The sequence below is a fragment of the Protomyctophum bolini genome (assembly GCF_963924005.1).
Source record: "Protomyctophum bolini genome assembly, chromosome: 18".
In the NCBI taxonomy this organism is placed as follows: Eukaryota; Metazoa; Chordata; class Actinopteri; order Myctophiformes; family Myctophidae; genus Protomyctophum; species Protomyctophum bolini.
Genome location: NC_137879.1, coordinates 24,996,337 through 25,023,273, shown reverse-complemented (window position 1 = coordinate 25,023,273; position 26,937 = coordinate 24,996,337). Strand labels below are relative to the sequence as shown.

Here is a 26,937-nt window from a genome sequence, read left to right as displayed (position 1 = left end):
CACACCTACTGTATGTGAGAAAGCTGTTCATGGATTTAATAGCATACCATAGTGCACTCCAGGCAGGGACCTGGGACTGAATGGGTCCTGGACTTTCTGACAGACCGCCCCCAGGTGGTGAGAGTGGGTATCTGCACCTCCTCTCCATTGACTCTCAGCATGCCCGGAGGCGCCACAGCCTAGGGCTGTGTGTTCTAAACCCACTTCCGTATTCCCTTCCCTCTATACCGACTTACAACTGTGTGGCATCATGAACTTCAAACACCATTGTGAAGTTTTGCAGATGACAAGTGTCACAAAGTGGTGGGGTTGCTCACTGTCTGGTGGCCATGAGGCGGCGTATAGAGAAAGTGACCAACCTGGAGCAGTGGTGTGAGCGGACAACTGCTTCTCACTGCGTGGTCTCCTAGACCACTGAGGTCATTGTGGACTACATACTACAGGGAGGGGAAGAACCCTCAACAGCCTGTACAGTGTACACCCTATTGCCATCAGGGAAGAGGTGCAGCAGAAGTTTAAATTAGCTAAAGTAATTCACCTGTAGTAACGATTGGTGTATATATTAGGGCATAGCAGTGGTTTCTGGTTCCACTGAAAAATCAGCCATTCATTTTTCCCATAGAGATTTATTTTCTTAAATAGAGAAAATATTTCAATTTTTACGCCTAGAATCAAGCCATCCAGGATTCGGGTGAATCATGACCATAAAACCATTCCTCTGAGAGGAAAATAAAACCACTTAACAAAAGGGTATTTGTTAAATAGTACTATATCATATAATTAAACATTATATGGTCATGAATCACCAGGATCCTGTATGGCTTGAATCTAGGCTTAAAATCATTTATATAAATATCTTTGTATATCTCTATGGAATGAGCAAATTGTGTATTTTTCCCTTTTAATCACTTAAACCCTATATAAACTCAGCACACAAAGTTCAGAAACTTAAATTTGGTCCATAATTTCTCCACTTTAATTATTCCAATTGATATTGTATTTTATATCATTTTAATCATTGATTAGTCACCTTTACAACAAGGTACAGCTTGTAAGGACCGCAGGCGTTCGTGGAATGAGCAACACTGCTAAACGTGATCGCCTCCAAAACTTTTGCCAAAATGGCAAATGGTTAGTACTATTCACCCTTCCTTTGAGTTGATTAGTGAATTGAATGATTGCACTCCCCCACAGCAATAAAGACAAAAACAACACATATTTTTACATTATATCAATTTTGTTAGGGAACTCGGTAGCATCTGGAAGATCCATACACAGCCACAATATCTTTGCATGTATCACTCATTCTACGAATGCCTGGTCCTTGTTGTAAGCTGTACCTCGTTGTAAATGTGACTAATCACTGATTAAAATGATATAAAATACAGTACTAATTGGTATTATGAAAGTGGAGAAATAATGGACCAATGTTAACTTTCCAAACTTTTTGTGCTGAGTTTAGTACGACTGGGGTATCCCAGGGATCTATACTTGGCTGCCACCTTTTCCCCTATACACCAAATATCTTTGCTAAAATAGCTGCCACGATGCATGAGCTTGTAGATCTGCTACTTCCTTTTATTACATGACATGCCCAGAGTAGGCATGCTAGGGTTTGTGTTGTTAAAGGGAAGAGTTTCCAAGGAAACACATACAGTACCTCACTTGCAAGAGCGTCAGTAGGATGCAACAGCAGTGACAACACAGAAATGTGTGTAGGGAGTGGAATTAATCGCCATACTAAATTGGGGATAAAAAGTGAGTAAAAAATAATTGCTACTCTAAAATGTAAGGCCAAAAAAGAAACACATTCCTCACACAGGCTCAGATGGCACCAAACTCACTGTACCAACCAGCTCTATACTAATTGACGTCTGAGTCTTGGGAAGGTAATCAGCCTAAATATAACTCCCTCCTTATTAAAGTGGCACAAATACTGCAGATCACCCATTTAATATGTAATTGCCAAAAATGCTGTGCGTCAAACGATAACAATACATACTTAAAAGCTCACATTAAGGAATCATGTCGCAAGCTGCAAACAAAGACACCGTCAGGAAGCTAATTATGACGTAACGGTGGGTTAACAGAAATGCCTTATTGAAAAATAAACGGTGTTCATGTTTTGCATATGGGTGAGTTTTAACAAGCAGTATACAAGCATTTAGTCTGATTTTTGGGACAACAGAAGTTATTTGCACATCAAATACAAATTCCCTATTTTGGGACATAGAGCCGTGAAACTGTGACGTGAGTAGATTGTAGGCTGATAACAAAGCTAGCGCTCCGAAGGTACAGTAAGTCTGGCCGTGCTTTTGTTTACATGCATGTGTGTGCTAGTCATTTGAGAAGGCTTTACATTGGCCTTGCGTCAGCTTCCCCCTCCTGCTCCACCCTCTTGTCCCATTATCATCATTATGTTTCCCTGTTCCCTGCTGATCAAAATGACCTCACGGCTCACAGACACAAACATATCCTTTGATGCTGTGCCAGAGTGTCATTCAAGGCTCAGTTAGGGTCCTTCAGGCAATCGATGGACCCAACAAAAGCAGCTTTTAAGTCAACAGTACAGTGGGGGCATGGGAGATAAAGACTAAACAAACTGCTTGCTTCTGATTAAGCACCTTCTGTAAATGTCATTCTTCATTCTGAATTTGAGAAACCCAGATGCTCTTGAGACTCAGAATGTGGTTCTCAGAATGAGACTCATCTTTGGTTTGTTTCAACTAGATTTGGGCAAAACATTATGTATAAAAAATTATGTCTCAATGTCACCACTTTGTTGGCAGATCTGCAGATCTGAGACATTCATTCTGCCATGTATGTAAATGTCATAGTCAGATTTCTCTTATTGTTTGAAAACCTATGTACCATCAAAACATTTTCAATGAGCAATCAAAATAACCTGATCTCAGAAAACGTGTCAAAAGGTCATGTGAAAAAGTGAAGAACAGACTGGGTGTTCTAATTGTGTTGTTTTGAATGCACCCACTTCAGCCAGAAAATGTACAGTATTATGCAAGAGCTGACAGTATGTGCCTCAGGTGTCAGTTTACACAACCACAAAGGCTCATAATCGGGATGATGACCAATTACCAATTACAAACACACTATATGATATGATTAGTACTACGCTGTTGACTATCAGAACCCTACATGATAGATAAGACTGTAAGAACAAAGATATCCACACGATGCAGAGTGTAGAGCAAAAGTAAAGCCCTTGACCTTTCTTCAGGCATACTCGCTTTGAGCCAAGAAGAAAAACAAACAAAAAAACTAATCGAATTAGGATAACGTCCGGTTTCAACCCACATGGGTTTTCCTCAGTGAATAGAAACTTTTTCACACATAAGACTATAAAGACTGATTAGTTGTGCACTGGAGTCGTGCATAGAAAATAGTAGATACAGAGTGTAAGAGCCATTATGACCTAATGTTTTCCAGATTGACAATGTCACTGCAGCTTGGTCAATGTCAAGGCCAGCCCAGGTATTTAACCAAGCTCCTGATCAGGCACAGTTTTCCACTGTGTTCAGGATGGCTGGTCGCCTGTGTTAAATAAAGTAAAGTTAAACTCAACGGACATGTTTTGGAGATCAGTTTGTACTGGCACACGTAAGAACTTCCACCTGGCCGTCGGCAACCAGTAGTGCCATTAAGTATAGGACTTTAGGCACTACACAGAGTACAAGTACAATCTGCTAACTTTGATGTGTGACACGATGCATTTCAATGAATTGGAGAACCATTATTCTATTCAGATTTTCATGTCTTCTGATAATGCTGAGCCAATTTTCTGTATATTGCAGGCTCAGTTATTTCTATTAAGGCTCAGTTCAAACTAAGTTTGATTCGAGCTGGAACTGGAAAAAAAAGGTCAGATGCAATACAACATGTTTATTTTCATGAATTAAAAATGCATTAGTTGCGACCGAAGGTCGTGGCGGTTAACTATGAAACCTTGCGTTTTTTGTAACATCACGTCACGTCACGACACTGCCCCTGCTGCCCCCCTTAGATCTCCATATATGGAGCGGACCTCTTCTGACATTCCATATGTTGATCTGACCTCATCACACCCTGTACAGTGTACACCCTGTACACTCAAGACACGCTCCATATATGGCCAGTGCACGCAACCTCGCCCTATAGGGTGAGGTCGCTTCTCGCCTTCAGGCATCTTACTGGTGTAGTGTACTAAATTATATTCGACAACAACACATTGGGAGTGAGCCAGGCTTTAGCACAGGGCTGATGTTTAAGACAATATCCAGATTCACAATATCCAAATTTAACTCAAAGGCCTAATGACACTACAGCACAACCACCTGACCGGTACCGGTCCGTGGGACAAGAAGGCGGCCGGGCAAGTTTAACAAAAGTTTTCACCTGTCCAAAGTAATTTGCATTTCTGATAGAGACACCATTCAGTATTTAAGTCCGACGTCATTTTGTAGTGCTACATACAGTACGTTACGTCCGGGTCCAAGTGGCACCAGCTCCCGTCCGCATCTCATTGTAAATAGAATATCTAAACGTGTGAATCTTTTTGCAATTACGTTATTTTTCAGAAAGGAAGCCATTGAGGGTTAAAATGGGTCTCGAGTAGAATTATTAATGTTCTGTGTCCATGACAAAGAAAATATATGATCTGGAGACAATAAAGACTATTATTATCATTATTATTGAAGGTGGTAACAGTCCATTTGCTCAGTACAATATTTCGGGGGCATATTTAGAATGTGTGCAGGCTTGAGTATGTTGAATCTAGTTTGCAATTAATGAGGATTTAGTTGACACAATGATTTCTTTCAAAATGGGTTAATAGCATAGGCAGACTCTTCACATACTAGAGCATGTCACTCTGAAATAAGTGTCAGAGCTGAAATCGACATGTAAATAATAAATAAATGCCTAAACATGTAGCTAGGTGTAATGTTAGAGACCACAGAAGTGCACCTTTCAAGCCTGTTTTCTCAACTTGCTGTTTTCTGCAAGACCTTACTCTATAAGCCAACTCCAAAACTGGTGGGTAAAACTGAACAACCAATATGTTTGATTCCCTGCTTTCATATGACATGAAAAAAACGAAAATTCAAAGAAAATCCAAAGCAGTCTGTCAGTCAAATTTGGTCACAATTATTCTCCCCCAGCACAGAATGACGTCATCAGCATCTGACATGGCGTCTCTTGGTGTATATTAGTGGTTGCTGGAGGCTGTCTGACAGCTTCCAGAGCTCGTTACAAAGCACCTGACAATTTTAGGAGTGAGTCACCAGTGCCACCACAGTAAAAGAGTCCATGCAGGCACACACATGACGATGTGCTCTCTGACATCACACAAGCCTGAGGCCATTCTAAATTATTAATTTGGGGAAATATTATTAAAGTAATTTCTATGATAACAAAATTAGATGTAGTGTGTGTGTGTGTGTGTGTGTGTGTGTGTGTGTGTGTGTGTGTGTGTGTGTGTGTGTGTGCATGCGTGCACGTCCTTGTTCACAGGCTGTGTTCATCTTGGTGCAAAAAGTTACAAGGTCAAGCAAGTTGAAGACTTGTACAGAACATCATGATGCACACACACGCAAGCAGTGAAGCACAGTCACACACACACTACACTTGGTAAATGGTGCATTTATATAGCGCCTTTATCCATGGCGCTTTAGATAGATTGTGCATCAATTCACCCATTCAAAGACACACACACATTCATACACCGATGGCGGCGGAAACCATGCAAGGCACCAACCAGCACATCAGGAGCAGGGGTTCAGAGTCTTTCTCAAGGACACTAACTCTGTTGTTTGATGCCCTGCATCATGTTTTGGTGCAGGGCTGCAACTAATGATTATGTTCATAACCCATACTGTATGTCCATTATTTGCTTGATTATTCAATGTAATTAATTTAGAGTAGACCATAACATCACTGTAATACAGGTGTATCGTATCGTAAAATACCCAATTATGCTCATCAGAAAGCATAATAATATTGCAAGCATTATGAAGCTGTCCTATAGAGTATTATTATTTACCCACACTCTTTTGTTTTGGTTTTGTCAAGTAACCGTGCTCTTTAATAAATTACGCAGCACAAGAAATCAGAAACAGAGGGACAATGGCTATACCGCATGAAATGCTAATTCAGTATACGTGTTGGACAAGTAAAGTAGATGAATAGAGACTCCTGCTATATCTACACAGGCGTACATTTCAACGGTGCAACCAGTGCAATGCACCGGAGCATAGACGCCAGAGGGCAAAAAAAGAAATAAAGCCAAGGCAACAGTGACAAGAAAGCCATAATATTTGCACCGGGGCCTATCGCCAGGTATGTATGCCACTGTATATCTCAAAGTCAAAGTCGTACGATTTGTCACACATGTTACCGCAGTGACATTTGTTCTCCGCATTTGACCCATCTCTTGGAGCGCTCTGTGTGCACTCGGGAATCATTTGATTAGTTGATCTACCGCTTTATCTAGTACTTAAAGGTGATATAGGCAAGTTTTCAGTGTTTGTACACAGAATTGATCGAGTGTTTCCAAACAAATTAAAATCTAGCTCCACCCCCCTCCCCCCGTCATTCTATTGGCTGAGCCAGGTCACTTCAGGCTATGGGGTTGTTGTTGCTGCTGGGAGGGACGCTATGGATATTGCGCTCGTATGGCTAAATATGACATTAAAAAATTATGAATTTCTATCGATATCATAGTTACAACAATGACATTGAGTTGACATGTTTTTTTAAGGGTAACTGTAGCGTAATCACAATATCACAAGACTGACACGACGAGTCCCGCAAATGAGGAAGTAGGAAGTAGTGGAGCAGACTCACTGGCTCTCAATTCAATTATCTTTCATTTGTAATCGTGCATATAAAACATATTGCCCCTCAAATGCCCCAGCCACTACAGCATCGTTCATGTGAACTACTTTGTCCACGGTTATTCATCGCTATGATGATCAGCGACGGCTTGTCACCGTTGGCGAGCACGGGTTGAATGCAAGCTTCAAGCCGGCCGGACCACCAAACCATGCGCTATACATAGCGATTCTCATAATTTCAACAGGCTTACATATTACATCATAAACATACTATTTCACATGAACAATGGTGAAACTAAGATATGGGGATAATATTATACTTGCAAATTGCAAGTATAATATTATCCCCATATCTTAGTTTCACCAATGCGATTTCATTGCAAGTTGCAATGAAATCGCATTGCGTTTTCATTATAATACTGCTGGGTCGAACACACAGTCACAGCCTCGCGCTGCAATTGGCTAAGACTCCGCGTCACCCCCCACACAGACCCTCCTCCCAACACGACGCTTCCGTCCCGCGACATAAACAACAGTGGATATAAACAGATACAAACACATAGAGGGAGACAAAGGGAGAGTGTATGTCTACAGGGCAGCAGCTCAGCATCAAAATATAGGGGAAGATAGAGGGAATAAGGCCACAAATATAGATAGATAAATATGTTGATTTTTGGCTGAAAACTTGCCTATATCACCTTTAAGTACATTTATCTAGTACTTACCACATTCCAGAAGAGGGGGTTGAAGATGATAGCGATGACAGCGAACCAGAACCTCGAGTCAGAGACATCAATGTGTCTCAAAGCCTCCTGCAGCACAGACATGTCCACCTGAGTGTTAAAAGAAAAGACAGAACTTGTGAATTAAGACAATGTAATTTAGTGCAGTCTAGAAGAGTAACTGTAGATCAGTGCAGTTTAGTGTTTAGTTTCTGCTTCCAGGATAAATTATTACGGTTTTAATTCACCATTAGGTCTATTTGACCGTGTCAAATTCTGATGTCAGGCTTCACTGATCTCTCTACGCTCATCCTGTGATCTTGAACAAACAGCTATTACTATTTCTAGCAATGTCCCGATAGGCTGATACTATGAGTCTGAAGAGGTAGGGGCTAATTAATGCCAAACAATGAGATCATTAGCATGCTGGGCAAGACCTAGCCTGTTGAGTACGTAGTTTAAAAGAAGTAGCGGAATTTTGGCCGATGTACCGCCAAAGGAAAGGGCTTTGACGCTTTTCAGATCTGTTTACATTCTCTGTAAATGAAACAAACATATCTATATGCAGATAATAATGCAGTAGCTAGGCTACATGCAGATTAACCGCAATTTGCAACACTAGATTTATTTTTAATGGGCTGAATCTAGAGTTGCAACACCATGCTACTGACAGCCCATATACATACATCCAACAGAAAGGTCCCCCTGCATTGTCATTTCTCCTGCATTTCTCCAATGCTAGTAATAGTAAAGCAAGCCTGTTGAAAGTATCAAACTCCACCAAATCCACCTGAACACAGGAAATTACAACTACTCTGTTAAAATGTTTCTGGGGACAGTGGGGAGCTATAGGACCCTCAACCCCCAGCTTGGGAAGTCCCCCCCACCAGCCAAAAAGTCTCCTGGATTCTCACAGTCCAATGTTGGCATCCCTGAAGGTGTAGGACTACATTTGAAACTCATGAATAGCAATCAAACAAACAGATATAAACGTGATGCTGATAAAATAACTGTCTCCTGAAAACACTTCGCAATGATTTAAGGGAAAAACGATTGTCAGTATGAGAAATAATGCCAATTCCTGAAAAGCTTTCACTGTCTGCTGTCATAATGAAATGAAATAATTAATCATTATTTATAATTCCAAGTATGTGAATCTAATCAGTTGTAATATAAAATCCCAGGTTACCAAAGCTACTAGTACTACTATACGATTAGTAGGTTAATCTAAATTTAGTTACCGGTATGTTATTCTTGGTGACTTTGTTGAGCCGCCACGTACAGCACGCACCTGAGTTTCATTTTAAACTAACGATGTCCTACTCCTAGCCATTTCTGCAAGGACCCCAAATAAAACAGTTTAGGGCAGGCGTTATAATCCAATGTACAAATTGCAATTGCAGTCTCAATGAATTGAATGAAACATTTGGTGTAGTCATCATACATATAGATCACATATGTTTTATAGCCTGCTATATTATCGAACGTTTGCCTTTATATTTTATACAATGAATGAATTGATCATGTTATTTGTTAAACTGCCTGCCAATCGTCACCCGGTTGCCTAGAGACCAGGCCCCAGCCCCCAGCCCCCAACTCTTCCTCGGTTATGTCATGTGATAGCTATACAGCCGCGTCTCTTGTCCCGCGTCTCAGATTGCAGAATCTGCATTCTGCACAAGTACCTTACTGTAGTCCACGTTGTTCAACCCTCCACAACAATCCAACACGGGGTTGTTATTGTTATTCACGGCGGCTGTGGCACTAACTGCAGCGTCGCTCATGTACTGAATGGACACTCACGAGTCACGACACCTGAAGAGGGTGACTCGGGTGTGGGTCCTTTATCTATAGCGCGTGGGAGAGATAACTGGATATTGCACAACAAAAGGATAATGTTTACACTAATGGAGGATTATATCGAGCACAGTTGCTCGCCTCGCATGTTGATGACAGATAATACCCGATGCTTTATGGGTAATGTAGTTAAAAAGTTAGCTTTTATTATGGCCTTTCTTTTTGGGAAGAATGAAGTGTGAATGACAGGCCAGATGAGATCTCGGGAGTCGGGAATAACCTAATGCCAGTTCAGAGTTCCACAAACAACACAAATGTATTTCAGTCCAAGAGACATAGCATTCCACTTGCAGTTAGGCCTGTACATTTCTCAGTCTTTGGATATTTTCCCCCTTATGCCACAGCGACACCTACAGGTAGAAATTGATTGATTTAAAATGTTATTCAGTTTGTAGAATGGGTAGGCCTACATTTAAAACGAAAGCATAATGTCAATACAAAAAATGCTACGAGGATGAAACCAGGAATAGCACTAAAACTTGTTTATATCAGGGTCCTTTTCAATTCATCAGAACTTCAGAAGTCATATATGTAAATCAAGCATGGGACATATTAAATGTAGAAAATGTTTTGTATATTATAAGTAGGCTAACTATAAAGGCCATTTACTCAACTAGCTGTTCTTTAGTATTTCCATTTCTCAATGGTTTCTACTCCTGCATCCTCCATTTCATGATGCAAATATTGTACGGTACCCTTTACTCCACTACATTTATTTAACAGCTTCTATAGTTACTTCACATTTTCGGATTATTAATAAGTACTCAAGATATACAATATTAATACAAAATATTAATAGGGCAAACAAAACTATTTTAAAATCATGATGTTTTGTGAGCTTGTAGATCTGCCTTTTTTTAATACTGTTTTTATTAGGCATTTTTTGTATGACATCAGAATATTATCGACAATGATAATGAGTAGTTCAGTTAAATAAAATGAAAAAATAACAGGCAATGTAAATGTTCCACATACAATACATAATAAAAAAGACATAAATGTGATAAACATGAAAAAACTAAAAATAGTTAAACAATGAGTTTACAAACAAACAAAACAGACAACAGGACAGACACTCTTGCTCTCAAACTTTCCCAACAAGTTGTTGTAAATTAAGTGAATTACAGACATTCTTTTTTAAGTCCATCATTGAATCTGACCCCGACCCTCCCCGAAAGTGCTGTCCTGACCGCTTTAATATCTATAATTTCTACATTATAGATAATTATTATGGACTATTCTCCAAAAACATGATATATTTGATTGAAATGGGCATTTTAACTAATGAGCCTATATTTTGAAGCTAATACTTATAGTTACTTGGACTTAAGTAAATTAATGTATGACTTACTTGTGTATGTATTTTTTACACTGTGGTATTGCTTATTGTTTACTGCCAAAAGTCCAAAATCTGAGTACTTCCACCACTTCCACCACATCTCTTTTTTTTGGCTATATAGAAGTGTCTATTTGTACGTCTCTAATATGTTTTGATGATTTGAACAAGGTGGACCCTCTTGTAAACAAGTGTAATGCTTTATTGGTTCATCCACTCACAGTCTTTGTATTGAGTTGTGCTTGAAATGTACTGTAATTCTGCAAACAAATAAATATTTCAATCAATCTGTGGATCACATTTGGATGGAAGTGACAGTGGGGAAAGGGGGTGGTACAGTGTAAGAACCCATTCCTAGTGTTCTTCTATCTCACCACTGTCTCTTTATGTATCCATGTTTCTCATAATGACGCAGACAGAAGAAGAAGTCATGCGTATGACCGCACGTGGCAAATGCATAAGTGCTTTGGAGACTGATTGATTAAGTCGGTGAGTGAGTGAACAAGTGATGTGTGAGAGAGAGAGAGAAGGGGTGAGAGGAGGGAAGTAGGTAGGGAGCCAGGAGGGGACGGAATAGTGTGTGTGTGTGTGTGTGTGTGTGTGTGTGTGTGTGTGTGTGTGTGTGTGTGTGCGTGCGTGCGTGCGTGCGTGCCTGTGCGTGTGCGTGTGCGTGTGTGTGTGTGCGCGTGCGTGCGTGCCTGCATGCGTGCATGAGTGCTGCTGTCTTGAGTGGGTTGATTGCAGTGACACTGTTCTCTTCCACCTACCTGCTGCTCTACTTTACATCCTCTCTCATCTCCTCTCCCCATGCCTACACCCGACCAAGTGTCGTAGTGTCAGGAGTCAGCTGGGCTGACCACAAGGCCCATTATACAGGTAGGTCCAAACTTAGCACAATAGCACACCCTTACCAACATTAGGTGCTTCTCTGCTGTTCTTTCTCCACATTACATTCCTTCACTCATTCTCCACCTTTTTCACACTCTGCCTCTATGTCCCTGTTTCTATGGAGACTCATGAGGGACCATTCGGGCGGTCAACCAAAATCACAGCAATTATCACATGTGTACGTATAGAGTTAAAGTGGTTAAAAATCTGTATTAACTCATTTAGCTGGGAACCCCCTGGAACCAGTCCAGGACCCATGGGGGTCCCCGGACTCCACTTTGAAGATCACTGATATAGGATATAGACCTGAATCCTTTACACTCATGTCCATATACATGGATATACTGTAGCATACTGTACATTACATGTACAGTATGCTAACAGACAACATGGCAATGGCAAAATAGAAACTATCAGAGATCAAATTGATCTACTACTACTCTCGGCCCCCACTGGACTGCCCTCAAATATGGCGGTCTCAGAGATGGCCGCACACCCAAATATATATGAACAGTTTCCTCCCCAATCGAGCTCTTTGATTTCACTTCAATGATAACTTCCTCAAAATCAACGACATGTCCCCTGGATCCAGTTCCGACTAGATCACTCAAAGAGGTCCTGCCCCCGGTTGGTACATCCCTACTCAATATGATCAATATGTCCCTGGTGACAGGCTACGTGCCACAATCCTTTAAGGTAGCTGTAATCAAACCTCTCCTCAAAAAGCCTACTCTTGATTCAAGTATTCTAGCTAACTATAGACCCATATCAAACCTTCCATTTCTCTCCAAAATCCTTGAGAAAGCAGTCGCCAAACAGTTATGTGACTTTCTCTACATAACAACAAAACGGAAGTTATCGTGATTGGCCCTAAGCCCCTAAAACAGGGGTTTTCAACAGGTGGTCCATGGACCACTGGTGGTCCGTGGAGGTATTCCATGTGGTCCCTGACCATACATTTAGTAATGTAGGATTTGTAGATTTTTAACTTTTTTCTTTCCACTAGTTGAGAAACCATGAACTGAATGACCTGCTGACCTATGATGGCCGTCCATGTAGTAATTTACTGACAAGTTGGAGGTCAAGAAATTCAACAGAAAGAGGGAGTTACAATCTCAAGAGGGGGAAGTGCACCGGATTGTCTAGTTAGTCATTATTATTAGGAAATGATCAGTAGTCCATGGACCATTGGTTGAGAAATGTATACACATGGGATGCATAGCAACTGATCTTAGCCCAGGTCCCCACCCAACACAACAGTGGTCCCAAGGTTCATTCTAAGTCAGGGTGGTGGTCCCTCGTTCACAATCAGTTGAAACCCCCTGCCCGAAGAGACAAACTAGCCGACGAAAACTTTTCCCTAGATGGCATTACCTTGGCCTCCAAGGCCACTGTAAAGAATCTGCCTTACCTCAAGGCTGGACTACTGCAACTTGCTATTATCAGGCTGCCCAAGTATGTCTCTGAAAAGCCTACAGCTAGTTCAAAATGCTGCGGCGCGTGTGCTGACAGGTACCAGAAGAAGAGACCATATCACTCCTTCACTGGCCTCTCTACACTGGTTAAATACAGAATAGAGTTCAAAATCCTTTTCACCTACAAAGCTCTCAATGGTCAGGTACCACAATATCTCAAAGAACACAAGAACACAACACAAATTGAACACCAGGGCAAAAATGCTTACTGTCCCAGAAATATCAAAAGTTACAATCGGAGGCAGGGCGTTTAGGTCCCATGCACCTCAGCTGTGGAACCTTCTCTCGGCTTCCGTCCATGGGGCTGACACGCTCTGCACATTCAAGACTAGGTTAAAAACCTTTCTCTACGACAAAGCCTATAGCTAGACTTGTCCTCAGTATACTCAGTCACCGACAAAGTAATAAGGGTGAGAACTGAGTAAGGGGAACCTCCCCTGCGTCTGCTAAATGCCGTCGTACATTGTTTGTGTGGGTTTGTCTCCCAGCAGTGCTTGTAATAAACACTGTAGGCCTATAGGCTCCTGTACGGTCTGCCACTAACTCGACATCCGGGGAGCCACTCCCCGGGGTCATTTCATCTTCCACTTCGCAGCTCCGTGGACCTCTAATATGAACCCCCAACTGACTGCCGAGTGTGACCGTGGACCAGGCCTCTTCATGGAGCCCATCAGAAGTGTGACCGTGGACCAGGCCTCTTCATGGAGCCCATCAGAAGTGTGACCGTGGACCAGGCCTCTTCATGGAGCCCATCAGAAGTGTGACCGTGGACCAGGCCTCTTCATGGAGCCCATCAGAAGTGTGACCGTGGACCAGTCCTCTTCATGGAGCCCATCAGAAGTGTGACCGTGGACCAGGCCTCTTCATGAAGCCCATCAGAAGTGTGACCGTGGACCCGGCCTCCTCACAGAGCATGACCTGGACCAGACGTGGACGAGGCCCACGTCTGGACCCAGCCCCTCACAGTGCACGACCATGGACTGCTATCATTCAGTCTTTACATTTATAGAAAATGTCAGGCACGTGTTTGCTCAATTTGTAGTGATTCAGGTGATTCATTGGAAATGTTGGCCTGTTAGCTAAATATTGGTTCAATTTTACATAGACCCACACCCACACCCACCCACACACAATCACATTGCCACTTGCATCAACCTGCATGGTTAACATACACAGCAGGGAGTGTTTGCTTTTCTGTGGATTATGCAAGAGGAGTCAGAGGACCACGTGTGTTTGTGTTTTGATTCACACACACACACACACACACACACACACACACACACACACACACACACACACACACACACACACACACACACACACACACACACACACACACACACACACACACACACACACACACACACACACACACACACACACACACACACACACAAAAGGATGTTGTCCACCTCATATTTAATTTGATGCAAATTGTTCAGTGATTTATATTTGTGCTGTTGTTTGTTGACATGGGTTCATGCCACTTACTCTGATCTTGCACTTTGTAAGTCGCTCTGGGTAGAGCGTCTGCTAATGCCTAAATTGTAAACAACCGAGCTGCTGTGGCTGATTCATGCAGTTGCAAGGAAAGACACCAAAAAGGTTAATCAGCTGTCTTCATGCACAGACATGTCAGTCTATAAAGCATGGTAAAAGCATTACATATACAGTACGTCATATAGTAGCCCTATGTACAGTTAGTAGGCTCATGTCAGGCAAACAAATGTTATATCGATCTTCAGTGAATTTCTCTTTCAGGCTGATGGTCCTTTCAGCAGAAGTTGTTCAACATAAATAAACGTAAATAAGTGATATATATGTGTGTGTTACTGTGGAGATATTCACCGCCTGGCTCGTCTCAACGCAGCACCACATCAGATAACAGTGGTCAGGAAACAGATAACAATGCCACAGGAAACTGATGGAAAAGACAAGCCAACATAGAAAAAATGTGTCTTTTTTACTGCACTTGATTGTGTATAGTATTGTTGTGTCCGAAGGTCGCAGTTAACTATGGAATAGGTGCATTTCCCGTCAGTTGGTGTGTTGTTCGGGCACCATATACCCAGGTCTAGTGACATCATGTGACATCATCAGGGATGGAGATGTGGAGAGAGACCCTGATGTCAAAGTAAATGGTTAATTTGGGCATTTTATTTGAAGTTTCAGCTTGAAACGCTGGCTCTATGATATGACACAGTCCTGTAGTCCTGTTGTTCAATTAGCTGAAGGTGTGTGGCCTCTGGGCTGCCAGGTAGCTTACTCCTCCTCCTCCTTATGAGATGTTGCAGCCAGTGTGCCTGTTCGCCAATTAAGTGCTGGGACCTACGTAAAGAGCCAAGTGGTTTCCCGAATGTACTGTACTGAGGGCTGTAATCTAATACTGGCATGATACAGCATGTTCAGATGTGGGCATGTGTTTGTTTGTGTTCTTATCTGCAAATACGTCTAAGCAACAAAAAATCTGCGAATGTGCGCGCACATTTGTGTGTGCTCATTAGTCTCGGGTAAGACAAGGACACAGTTTGTTATTGTTGTGTTTGTACAGTACAACATTATCTACCGTCACTGTCACATGGACAACTGATTCACAGGAAGTGCAACATCAACATCCAACAGTTAATATGTTGTCTCAGCATAATTATCCCATTAGTTCAATTGCATTCAATGCAGTTTGATTATTGTAATTCAAAAGGTCTTATTGGTATTTGTACTATTAATTCATGAACTGCTGAAATGTATGTAAAAGCATATTGTCAATATAGTCAAGTCAATTTGAAATGCTATAGCATATTAAGCAACAAAAGAAAAAGCTACCTAAAATAGCCCTTACCCCCCTGCAAAAAAATCCCTCCTCCACCCTGCATCCTCCCTCAGCCCCTGCAATGCACACGCTCTTCTTTCCTTCCATCCTTTCCCTATCACTTTTTCTCCCTCCATCCCTACCACCAAATCCCCCTCATCAGTAATTATGTTGGAAAGGAACAGAGACGCGCTGCCAACAGGCTCTGAGTGTAAACAGAGACACGCTGCATCAATGCAGCATCATGTAGTCACAGCATGAGATAGACAGGGAATACTAATCTGCACAGTTATGGATACGCGGTACATCCACTCCACACATACATAACTGAGTGCACACACACGTCAATATGCACGTACACATGGACATGCGTGCACATGCAACAAGCAAACACATAAACACATGCATGCACTCAAGATCATTCACATGTTGCTATTGATAGGCACATGGGTGCACACCATAGAGTAGGGTGCGCGCGCGCGCACACACACACACACACACACACACACACACACACAGTCAGGGCATTTTAAAACTGTTATATAAAACTGTATTAATAGTCATATTGTCTATGTCCCTCAAACTTATTTCTAATGGTTTGAGCTCAATCACCACTCTGATATAACCAGTCCTTGTCATTTCTTTCTGGACTTTGAAGCCGTTTTAGCTGCAGTACCACAATATCCACCACCGAGGTGCTGATATGCAAATTATTTAATATTTGAGTCATTATAATACTATTACTGATGCTAGATAAAACCAGGCTTGTTTCCAACTTTCCATTCCATGCCAGTTTGGAAAATCAACAATGGTGGACACTGGACATTGTAAACAAAGTGGAAATGCAAATTTGGAACTGAAGACTGAAGAGGAATTATATAAAGTAGGGTGATACTAATGACATCACGCATATGACCAAATCAGTTGAGCTGTTCCTGAGAGCAATTTCCATAAAAGCCCCTATATGATGAGAAAGCCTGATTGTTCAAAATTGTGTATTTGTGGGATAGAAAAAACATAGGGGAGCCCAAAAAACACCCATATTTTTGATGGTGTGGTGTTGATGGCGTGGTGATCATGGAGCCTACAGTATTTCATCATGACGGACTCCTGTTGACCTGAGGTGGTCGTTGAAGGTACTGTATACTAGCAAAGTTGAGCTATTATGAAACATTCAATGTTCTCTTTGTCTTTCTTTCTCTCACACGCGCACACGCACGCACGCACGCACGCACGCACGCACGCACGCACGCACACACACACACACACACACACACACACACACACACACACACACACACACACACACACACACACACACACACACACACACACACACACACACACACACACACACACACACACACACACACACACACACACACACACACACACACACACACAAAAAATGATATTCCACAGTAAGTGATGAGCTTGACAGCTTGTGCAGAATTTAACAGAATCAGAATTAGAATCAACTTCATTGTCACAACACAGGTTTACAGGTGTAAAAGAGTGGGTGAAATTCATTTTTGTGCCAGCTCCATGGTGGTTGGTGCAGAAACACGCTCTCTTGCCATGAATGAAAATTTATGATTTTTGTCTCCACCAGGCCGAAGGCATGGGGAGAGAGTATGTTTTGCACTCCGTCCGTGTGTGTGTGTCCGTCCGTGTGTGTGCATGCATCCGTCCGTCTGTTACCAGCTAATCTCCGGCACCATTAACCCGGTCGATGCCAAATTTTGCACGCACACACACACTGCCAACATGAACCTCAGACTTTCCTACTAGGCTGAGGAATATATCCCACCCTTTTCACATTGGCCTATTATAGCGCCACCAGGAGGCCACAACCTGACCTGCCCTGGTGGAGCCCTGTGCCCAGAGGGGCACGTTATCTAGACATATCTCATTCCATAGCCTAATTGAATAGCCTTATGTAATATAATGGTTTAATGATAGATATACCCGGTAGACATTGTTGTTCAGTTATTATTACTGTAATTATTATTATTATTATTATTATTATTATTATTACAATAAACCACTTTAAACTGTGGTAAAAGGTGTGCCCCATTGGTGTTTTGACAATGTTCACATAATGCTTTTGCATAACTGCTGTTCAGTCTATTTATATGTTGGGGCATATAAATAAATAAAACGGGTAGAATTGAAACAAGAATTTGAATGGCCAATAAATGAATTATCAGCTGCCACATTCGTGCTGACAGCATGGTGATGACCAATTAGGAACTCATCTTCAGTTCTGGCGGATGGGCACTTAAGGCCTATTCATAGTCCAGTTTTCGGTGAAGAGGTGACTGGCCTATTCAAACTGGTCTATGAATAGGCCTTTACTCAGCAACGGTAATACAGTATGAGCTGTGCTGAGAATTGTAGAACTGAAGAATATCTACCAAATAAATGTAGCAATTGTTAGCCCCGCTTTAGAGATCGTTAGCCCCGCTAATCGCGTACTAATATATTATATATATTGAAATTCTTTATTTGGAATACCCCTTCAGATACAATATCTCGTTTTCGAGAGGGTCCACACGTATACAGTTAAAAAAAAAGAAGAACAAAACACAAATCAAACTGTTACAAAACAACAAAAAACAACACAAAACAGGGTATTACACTAGACAAGCAGAGTACAGCAAGATGGATCATTTGTTCCGTCAAAATCATTGTCACTACCGTAGGTCAGCATTAAGATACAGTTAATAAAATGGAGTGAGATGGTCATGGGCATGTACTGTACAAGAGGTCGTAATATAAGAAGACAGTACACTTTTGAACATATTAAAAGATGAAATGGTTCGAATATGGGTTGGTTATTGTTCCAATCAGAGGGGGCTTTAAATATGGAACAGAAAAATAGGGTTGAGTGGAATGCCTCAACTGGTAATTGGTAGTGGATGGTACTAGATATTGTTTGAGATATTGAGGGTAGTTGAAGTGTATACATTTAAACATAATGGGTCCAATGACGCTGTCTTCTTATAGTGAGAGAGGGCACCTCTCTCACTCTCTCAATGAAGACTTTTCATACAGTACATAGTACAATGGACAATGGTGAGTTGTAAAATGACAACCTAAGATCATTGTGAGATAAACCAACAGAGTACAATTTGTCTAAAAGGAGGTAGTGGTCAACCAAATCATAAGCCTTCGAGAGGTCAATGAAAACTGCTCCAGTTAATTTTTTATTGGCAGATGCTGAGAAATATCAGTATATCACTTGTAAGTTTCAATAAAGCAGTGGTTGTGGAATATTTGACCTAAATCCAGATTGATAGGGTGATAAAATATTATTCTTGTTGAGGTAGTGTGATAATTGGTTATAGATTAGATTTTCAAAAGTCTTTACAATTGAACGGGTGATTGAGATGGGTCTATAATTGTTTGGTTCCAGTGCATCGCCCCCTTTGTGCAATGGAGTGACACGAGAACATTTCCAGACAGCAGGTATCTGACAGGTGGTTAGTGACATATTGAAGAGGGGAAAGGGGGTTGCAACTAATGCACGATCTCTTGAGAATGAAGGCCTCTCTCTCTCTAGCTCAACGTTAGCAAGCACTAGCAGCATGTTATTTACAACAATTGAGCAGGACACAGGTGCAGGTGTGTGTGAGTGTGTGTGTGTGTGTGTGTCTTGCAACGATGGGTCACGCGCACGTGCATGTGTGACATCCGCTGACGGGTCGCAAGCATGTGCATGCGTGCGTGCGTGCGTGCCAGCTCCAGTCACACTTACTCTTCTGAAATAAAGCCATGAGTCACGTTAAGGCCTCAACAAAAATAAATAGACTGAAAAGTGGTTATGCAAAAGCATCAGGGTTCAAATCACCATGGGGTACATCCACCATGGGGTACATCCATTGTCCAATTTAAACTGGTTTTATAGAACAGTTTAACTATGACAATGCACAATAGTGTGTGTGTGTGTGTGTGTGTGTGTGTGTGTGTGTGTGTGTGTGTGTGTGTGTGTGTGTGTGTGTGTGTGTGTGTGTGTGTGTGTGTGTGTGTGTGTGTGTGTGTGTGTGTGCGTGCGTGCGTGCGTGCGTGCGTGCGTGCGTGCGTGCGTGCGTGCGTGCGTGCGTGCGTGCGAGACTGATATTTTGTTCAAAAACACAGCATGAGATTTCTCATCAGCAACCACAATGAAACCTTTGAGTTACATATACTGTACATGTTTACACAGATTATTAAAGGACCACTTCAACACTTTTCAACCTATCTTCATGTAATTGGTCCTCACTGATGTTCATGCTAAAATGCCAATTTGTTTCTACTCGGTCTGTGTCTCATAGCAGGTCCAAGATAATAGAAACTGCATGTTTTCTATTCCTGAAAAGTTGCAATGCGATAATGGAAGCCATCGTTCTCACGGCAATACAAATCAAAATATAAAAATAAATAAAAAATATTGTTTAAAAAAACATCTGCCTAATGATGATGTCACTGGTGGACGGGTTTCTGAACAGCCTAGACACAGACTGAGTTGGAATAAATTGTGGTATAGTTTTATCATGAATATCAGTGAGGACCAATTAACCAAGATAAAAAAGATAGGTTGAACAGTGGTGAAGTAGTCCTTTCAGTATTAAAGTAAAAAGGGTACTGAAGAGGCTCATACAGTAGAGTATGGGATTATAAAGTTCCTACCCCACCTTCCCAAACAGCAAGCATAACATTGACCCAACGTTGGAACACATGATGTTGATTACTGACCTTAGGCCAACATCATTTTGGCTCGTTTTAGGTTGGCTAGAGTTTGCAAACAATTGCAAACTCTTCCAACATGATGCTATTTTTGCTATTAGACGTATGACAAAGTTAATGGCAGTTAGTCCTATGCAGTGGTGGAAAAAGTACTCAAATGTTGAGTAAAAGTAAAAGTTTGGAATTCTAAATTTACTTGAGTATGTATAAAAAGTATATATAAAAGTATGAAAGTATTCGTATCAATGGCCGAAGCAGTGAAGTGGTTAATGTATGTTTTGTAATAATCAAAATCTACAAACTAAGTAGTAACTAATGCTTTCAAATAACTTAATAATAAATGTAGTGGAGTAAAAAGTACAATATTTGGATCCGAGATGCAGTGGAGTAGAAAAGTAAAAGTATTTGAAGTTGGGAATAATCAAGTACAAATTCCTCAAACTTGTTCTTAAGTATACAGTACTTAAGTACGTGTAGTTACTTTACACAACTGGTCCCATGTACAGTATGTTTTTCACCATGCTCCTAACCTTACATTACAGTGATGGAACACATTGCAGTGATAGAACGTATCAGCTCTATCCATTTGGGAAGAGCACTAATGGAGGCTGCTTTGTACCCACATAGACGGGTGAAAAGGACCAATCCATCAGACTCCTCAAAAAAGGATTCGCTCAGTGAGAAGACACTCTCCTTCCATTCATTATGCCAGCATGCATGCTCTCTCCTGCCAAACAAAGCATAACGCCAAACCATGTCACTCCCCGAACCCACCTCACTCACCCCTGCCCACTTTGACAGGCTGGAATGGTTTAGGGTTGACGACAGAGTACAGCATCTTGCAATGGGTCTGGTCCACAAGATTCGATACACCACCAAGATATTACCCATGTACCTGTCTAAATACTTCCTTAATGTCAACGAAGTCCACACCCACAACACCAGAGGGAGCTCAACAAACCATGTGCAACCCAGATTTGGCACAAACAAGGGACCAAACTTCGCTCCTATGCCACCAAAATGTGGAACGCCCTACCAACAGTCATTAAGACATGCGAATCCCATATGACTCCTTCAAAACCGCTCTCAAAGGGCACCTACTGTACCTGGCTGCAATTCGAAACTGGCCCCCGTAAAATCTGAATCCCCACCCACCCCTTTTCCCCCTCACTGTATGTTTCTAAATGTTATGATGAATTGCTACATAAATGCTACATTGCCTTCTATAGGTTGTTAATGGTTGGGTCACATACAGTATTATGCCAATTATGAAAATTGCTCAACATATGCAAGTTAGCATCCGGCAGTTTCTACATGCTGAGGACCCATACTCAACATTTCTAACATAAAACGTTGGTGTACTCAATATGTCCGGGTTGACAATGGGGCTCAATGGGCTGGCTAGAAGGTGAACGCAGGTGCCGCGCATTCCAGCTGATCAAGTAGGTAACGAGGTATGCCTAGTGGCGGGCGCGTGCTCCTGCTATCTCTCTGCCTCTGCCATGCTCCGGGGGCGCTCTTACCTGTTGGGCGCGGTATTACCATGGAAACACCACAAGATGAGTGAAAAATACAGTACAATACAAAACACATGACAGTCACATAACTGATGACAGTTGTGCCTCATAGCCTCCTCTCCTGCTGACCTACATCTATCGATGCTTTTGGCAAAGCATTGTGAGAGTGCAGGCCTGGAGGTCAATGTTGGAGGAAGCAAAGTGAAGCGTCAACAAAGACACCAACATCTTAAGTTATGTTACCCTGTCCACCTGCGACTCTTTTCTACTCACATCTTGGCCTCCACAGTCACCAGCAGGCATACAGATAGATATATAGTAATATATTATCTCACTAACACGGTTTTGTGGCATTTCTGTCGTATATTTTAATAACTGTGAGCACTGAGCAGGGTCTCATAATCTGCCCCACTCCTGTGTAAGTACATTTTATAATTGTTACCGCCGTCCGCCAGTACCTTGGTAACACTGGCACCATGGTGTTGTCAGGGGCCAGGTCTCAATTTAGATCACAACCAGTGAACAGAGCCCATCTGTGATCAGACTTTTTTTTATTTATTTCTTTCCTTCTATATTATGCACACACACACACACACACACACACACACACACACACACACACACACACACACACATGCACGCACGTGCACAGGTCAAGGCCATTTGCCATATAATTCATCTTAAATTCAGACTATCACGAAGCTAACCACTCAATCCAGGGTGCGTGATAATTGCAAGATGGAGGACAATGGCTAGCACAGTACCGTTGAAGGCCACATACACACACCACTTAAACCATAAGACTAACCACACATCTGTTTTCACTCACCAACCAAACATTTCACACAATGAGATAGGTCTATGAACCTGCAGCAGAAATGTCAACATCAATTATTGTCTCCACCAGGCCGATGGCATGGGGAGAGAGTATGTTTTGCACTCCGTCCGTGTGTGTGCCTCAAATCATCCAATTGCCATCCAAGGCAGAAGAAATGCCACCCTTTTCACATTGGCCTATTATAGACCTGTGCCTCGAGAGGGGCACTTTATCTAGTTAATTTTATTGCTGCAATTTTCTTCCTTCATTCAGCAGATTATTTTGAGACTCCTGTCTGCCTTTGAACAGTCCCTTTGTCTTGCTTGTCCAAAATGTTTTGTATACATACAAGATCCACTCTCTGTCTGTCTGTCCCTTAATCATCCATTACATAATGAGTATGTGACATCTGTGCATGAGTGTGTAGTACTGTACTGTGTACTTCTGTATATATGTATGAAATCTTACAGTATGTACAAAACATACACAAAGAAACTAGCACACAAACACCTACCCACAATGTTAACTAATTGTGTTTGTCTGTGCTACCCAGAATCTTAAATCCTGTGGATTACAGGCCTGAGAGAACAGAGTAAACCCAGCAACCCAGAAAGGCAACCTCCCCTGTATCACATATCCAGATATGCTCTGAATATACATACTGTACTGCATCATGAGTCTATGCAGTCACCAAGCAATGAATAACAATGAGTTGACTTTACCTTCATCCTTTTCATATCTTCATACGGGACAGATTTGCACGTTGCACGTTGGCCTTGCAAACCTGTCTCTATACAGTATGGAGTAAGCTATTTACTACATCCATTTTTGATTCATCAATTACACCGCTAATGAGTACATATATTCAGTTGAGTGGCAGGCTCATACAATAGGATGACAACAGGCAGTATTACACAACAAGTTCTAAAGTTAATTATTAACTACTAACCCTAATCGATTATTTAAAGGACTAAACTAAAATTGGCTAAAAGAGTAGTCAAGAAGACTTGAATTGATGGAGATCTTTTAGTTTTTGTCACATTCTTCAGCCAATAATTAGCCCTTCTCTAAGTCCCTTCCCAACCCGTCATTGTCCAATATGCACGTTAGCAAGACAAGAGAGGAGACAAGACTGTCCTAAATTCTCACCCATTGAGTTGTCTTGTTACCAATAAAATGACGGGATTTCTCCATAAAAATAATCAATCGTTTCAGCAAGAGCTTCAAAATGCCTTCTAAATCTATTCAACCAGACCTGCAGTACGCTATGCACTGGACAAATATGCATGACATTATTTCAATGAACTAGAAATACTAAATGTTAGAGGGTGAAACCATAGAAAAATATAGATGCTTCATTGGTCGCTGCACTTTCATGCAAATGCACGTTTTTGCACTTCCAGGCTGGTAAAACATGCAAATGCAAGTTTTCGCACACCACTCACATACACATGCAAAACCATGCAGGCACATCCCTACACACACACACACACACACACACACACACACCACTACCACTCATTAAAAGGAGCCATTGGGGTCACGGTGCACTGCCCTTTAACAAGGTTAATGACAGAGAAAGATACCAGTGAAACAGATGGCCTTGGTTAAGTCACATGAGGGCTACAGTAAAGCAGTTAGGGATAAACCTACCTACAGTATTTACACAATGACACCACACACACACACACACACACACACACACACACACACACACACACACACATGCAGATTTTATGCACACCATGTCTGCCTTTTACCAGTATACACGCCTTACTGTCACTGTGTCACACTCACATTCTCTATCTCTTCCCCCCCCCCCCCCATCCTCACTCCATCTCCATTTATCTTTTTACAACATTTGTAAGAGATTAGATGTTAACCACATTAAACTTGGCATTTTTATTTTCTATTAAATGTCATGAGTTGCATCCCCAGTCCCTACACTATATTATAAAATGTATTCTTAATATTCATTACCCCTAAAAATTCAGATTTACAGTTTTGGACCTTGCACATGAACTATTATAAGAGAATCTCTTTCCAAACATTGCTGTAAGTGTTCTACAATTAATACAATATGCAGAGATCTTTTCTCTCCACATTTCTATTCCGTTTCTCAAAGATCAGGCCAGCAACTTATGTGTGAATTTCCTCTGAAAAGCTGCAGTACAAGACTGCCCTCTGATGTACAGACATGTTATTGCACTTCAATAGCATGCAACAGTAACAAAGGAGTTCATTAGGTGAAACCTAGGCCTCATCACCACCATCAGATCACTTCTGCCATGCAGGGGGGGGGGACGGGGGGACTGGGGGAGAGAGAGAGAGAGAGAGAGAGAGAGAGAGAGAGAGGGAGAGAGAGAGAGAGAGAGGCACAGGCTGGATGGAAAGATAAAGATACAAATTCATCCACACTTGACACCCACTGGAAATAATGGATTTCCAACAAACAAACAAAAAACACTATGCATTAGGTTTTATTCTCTGCCAAGCTTCCTGCATTTGGTGGGTCATGGTATTCTATCACTCTGAATGTCTCCTTTTCATGTAGGACATGTTCTGATGGCTAATCCTCGGGTCAGACGGTTCCCCTCTTCCCCTCTTCTAGCATGTTATATAATGCTGGTCATAGACACCAGGTGGAGCAAGAAGAGGACCCCGGTACCATTACCATTCAGGGGGAGGTAGAGTAGAGTTCCTACAAGTTCTTGGGCATCCACCTGAACAAAGATCTGGACTGGAGAGACAACACAGAAGTTGTCTACAAAAGGGACAGAGCAGACTGTACCTCCCGAGGAGCCTGGGAACTGAACAAGCTCAATAAGATCACAAAAAGGCCAGCTCTTGTTGCCTCCAAATGGAAGGACAAAAGGGACAAACTCAACTCAATCCTGGTTAACCCCTCCCATGCACTCTATGGTGAGCTATCTATGCGTGCATGCGTGCATGCATATACAGTTCCTTCTCAATCATATATTCTGGATTCATTGCGCATAAAGTGAAATATTGAAATCTAATTTAAATATTGATGATTATGGCATACAGCTCATGAATATATATATATATCTCAAAATATTAGAATATTACATGACCACTAAAAATTCTTTTTTAAATCTAGAAATGTCAACTATCTCAAAAGTATATTACAGTAATGTTTGCAGTCAATACTACTAAAGTCAATACTACAAAAAATAATCACTCAAAATATGTGAAAGAATATTAGCCATTATTTAGCAAAGTTTAATTTATTAAATTCCCTGCTTCCTCATAGAAAGAAACATTACTTTACAATATATAAAGCAGAGCACAATCTAAAACTAATATGTACAATACAGCAGTGGCTCTCATGTCACACAGCAAAATACTGATTGTTAATTTAACTCTTGTACAAATGGAACCAAATGGTCCCATTTGTACACTCTCAAGAGTTAAATTAACATTCAAGATTTAGCATTTTAACTTGGACATCAACAGTACTGATGGTTTGTATATTCCAGCAGTCAAATCAGGGATCAAGTGACACCGATAGAAAACCACTAGTAGTGGTCTGGGTGAGCGGAGTTGAGAACCATTGCAACAACGCATCGCTCAATTGTCTTTCTTGTGAACGGCACCGGGTCGCAGAGGGAGGAAAACCTCTCTCAGGTTTGGGAGTATTCCGCGGCTGTAGAAGTGTCCTTTGGCATGGTCCGGAGCCGGGCCATGGAGGTGGTCCGCTGCGGAGGCGGGGTGGCAGTGTTGGCAGACGTAGCCTCGGCTCTTGTGCCACTCGTTGGAGGTATGGTTGACTAGGGCCAGGTAGGCGTGGAACAGAGCATAGCCGGCCAGCAGGAGGAAGATGAAGACGAGAAAGCCCAGCATGAACAGGATCCGCGGGAAGGTCAGGAACAGATGCTGTCAGGGGGGAGAGGTTGTTTTCACGGCGTGGCTCTGCAGGACTATGGCTGACTGTAAGAGG

General features: G+C 41.7%; 1 protein-coding gene across 1 annotated transcript in view; it reads right to left on the bottom strand.

The window, feature by feature from the left end:
- Window positions 1-26,937, bottom strand: part of pemt (phosphatidylethanolamine N-methyltransferase) — a 79,852-nt gene that overhangs the window by 48,727 nt on the left and 4,188 nt on the right. The window contains exon 6 of the mRNA XM_080789893.1: window positions 7,556-7,663. Within this exon, the coding sequence (XP_080646019.1) occupies window positions 7,556-7,663 (108 nt within the window). The remainder of the gene's footprint in view (window positions 1-7,555; window positions 7,664-26,937) is intronic.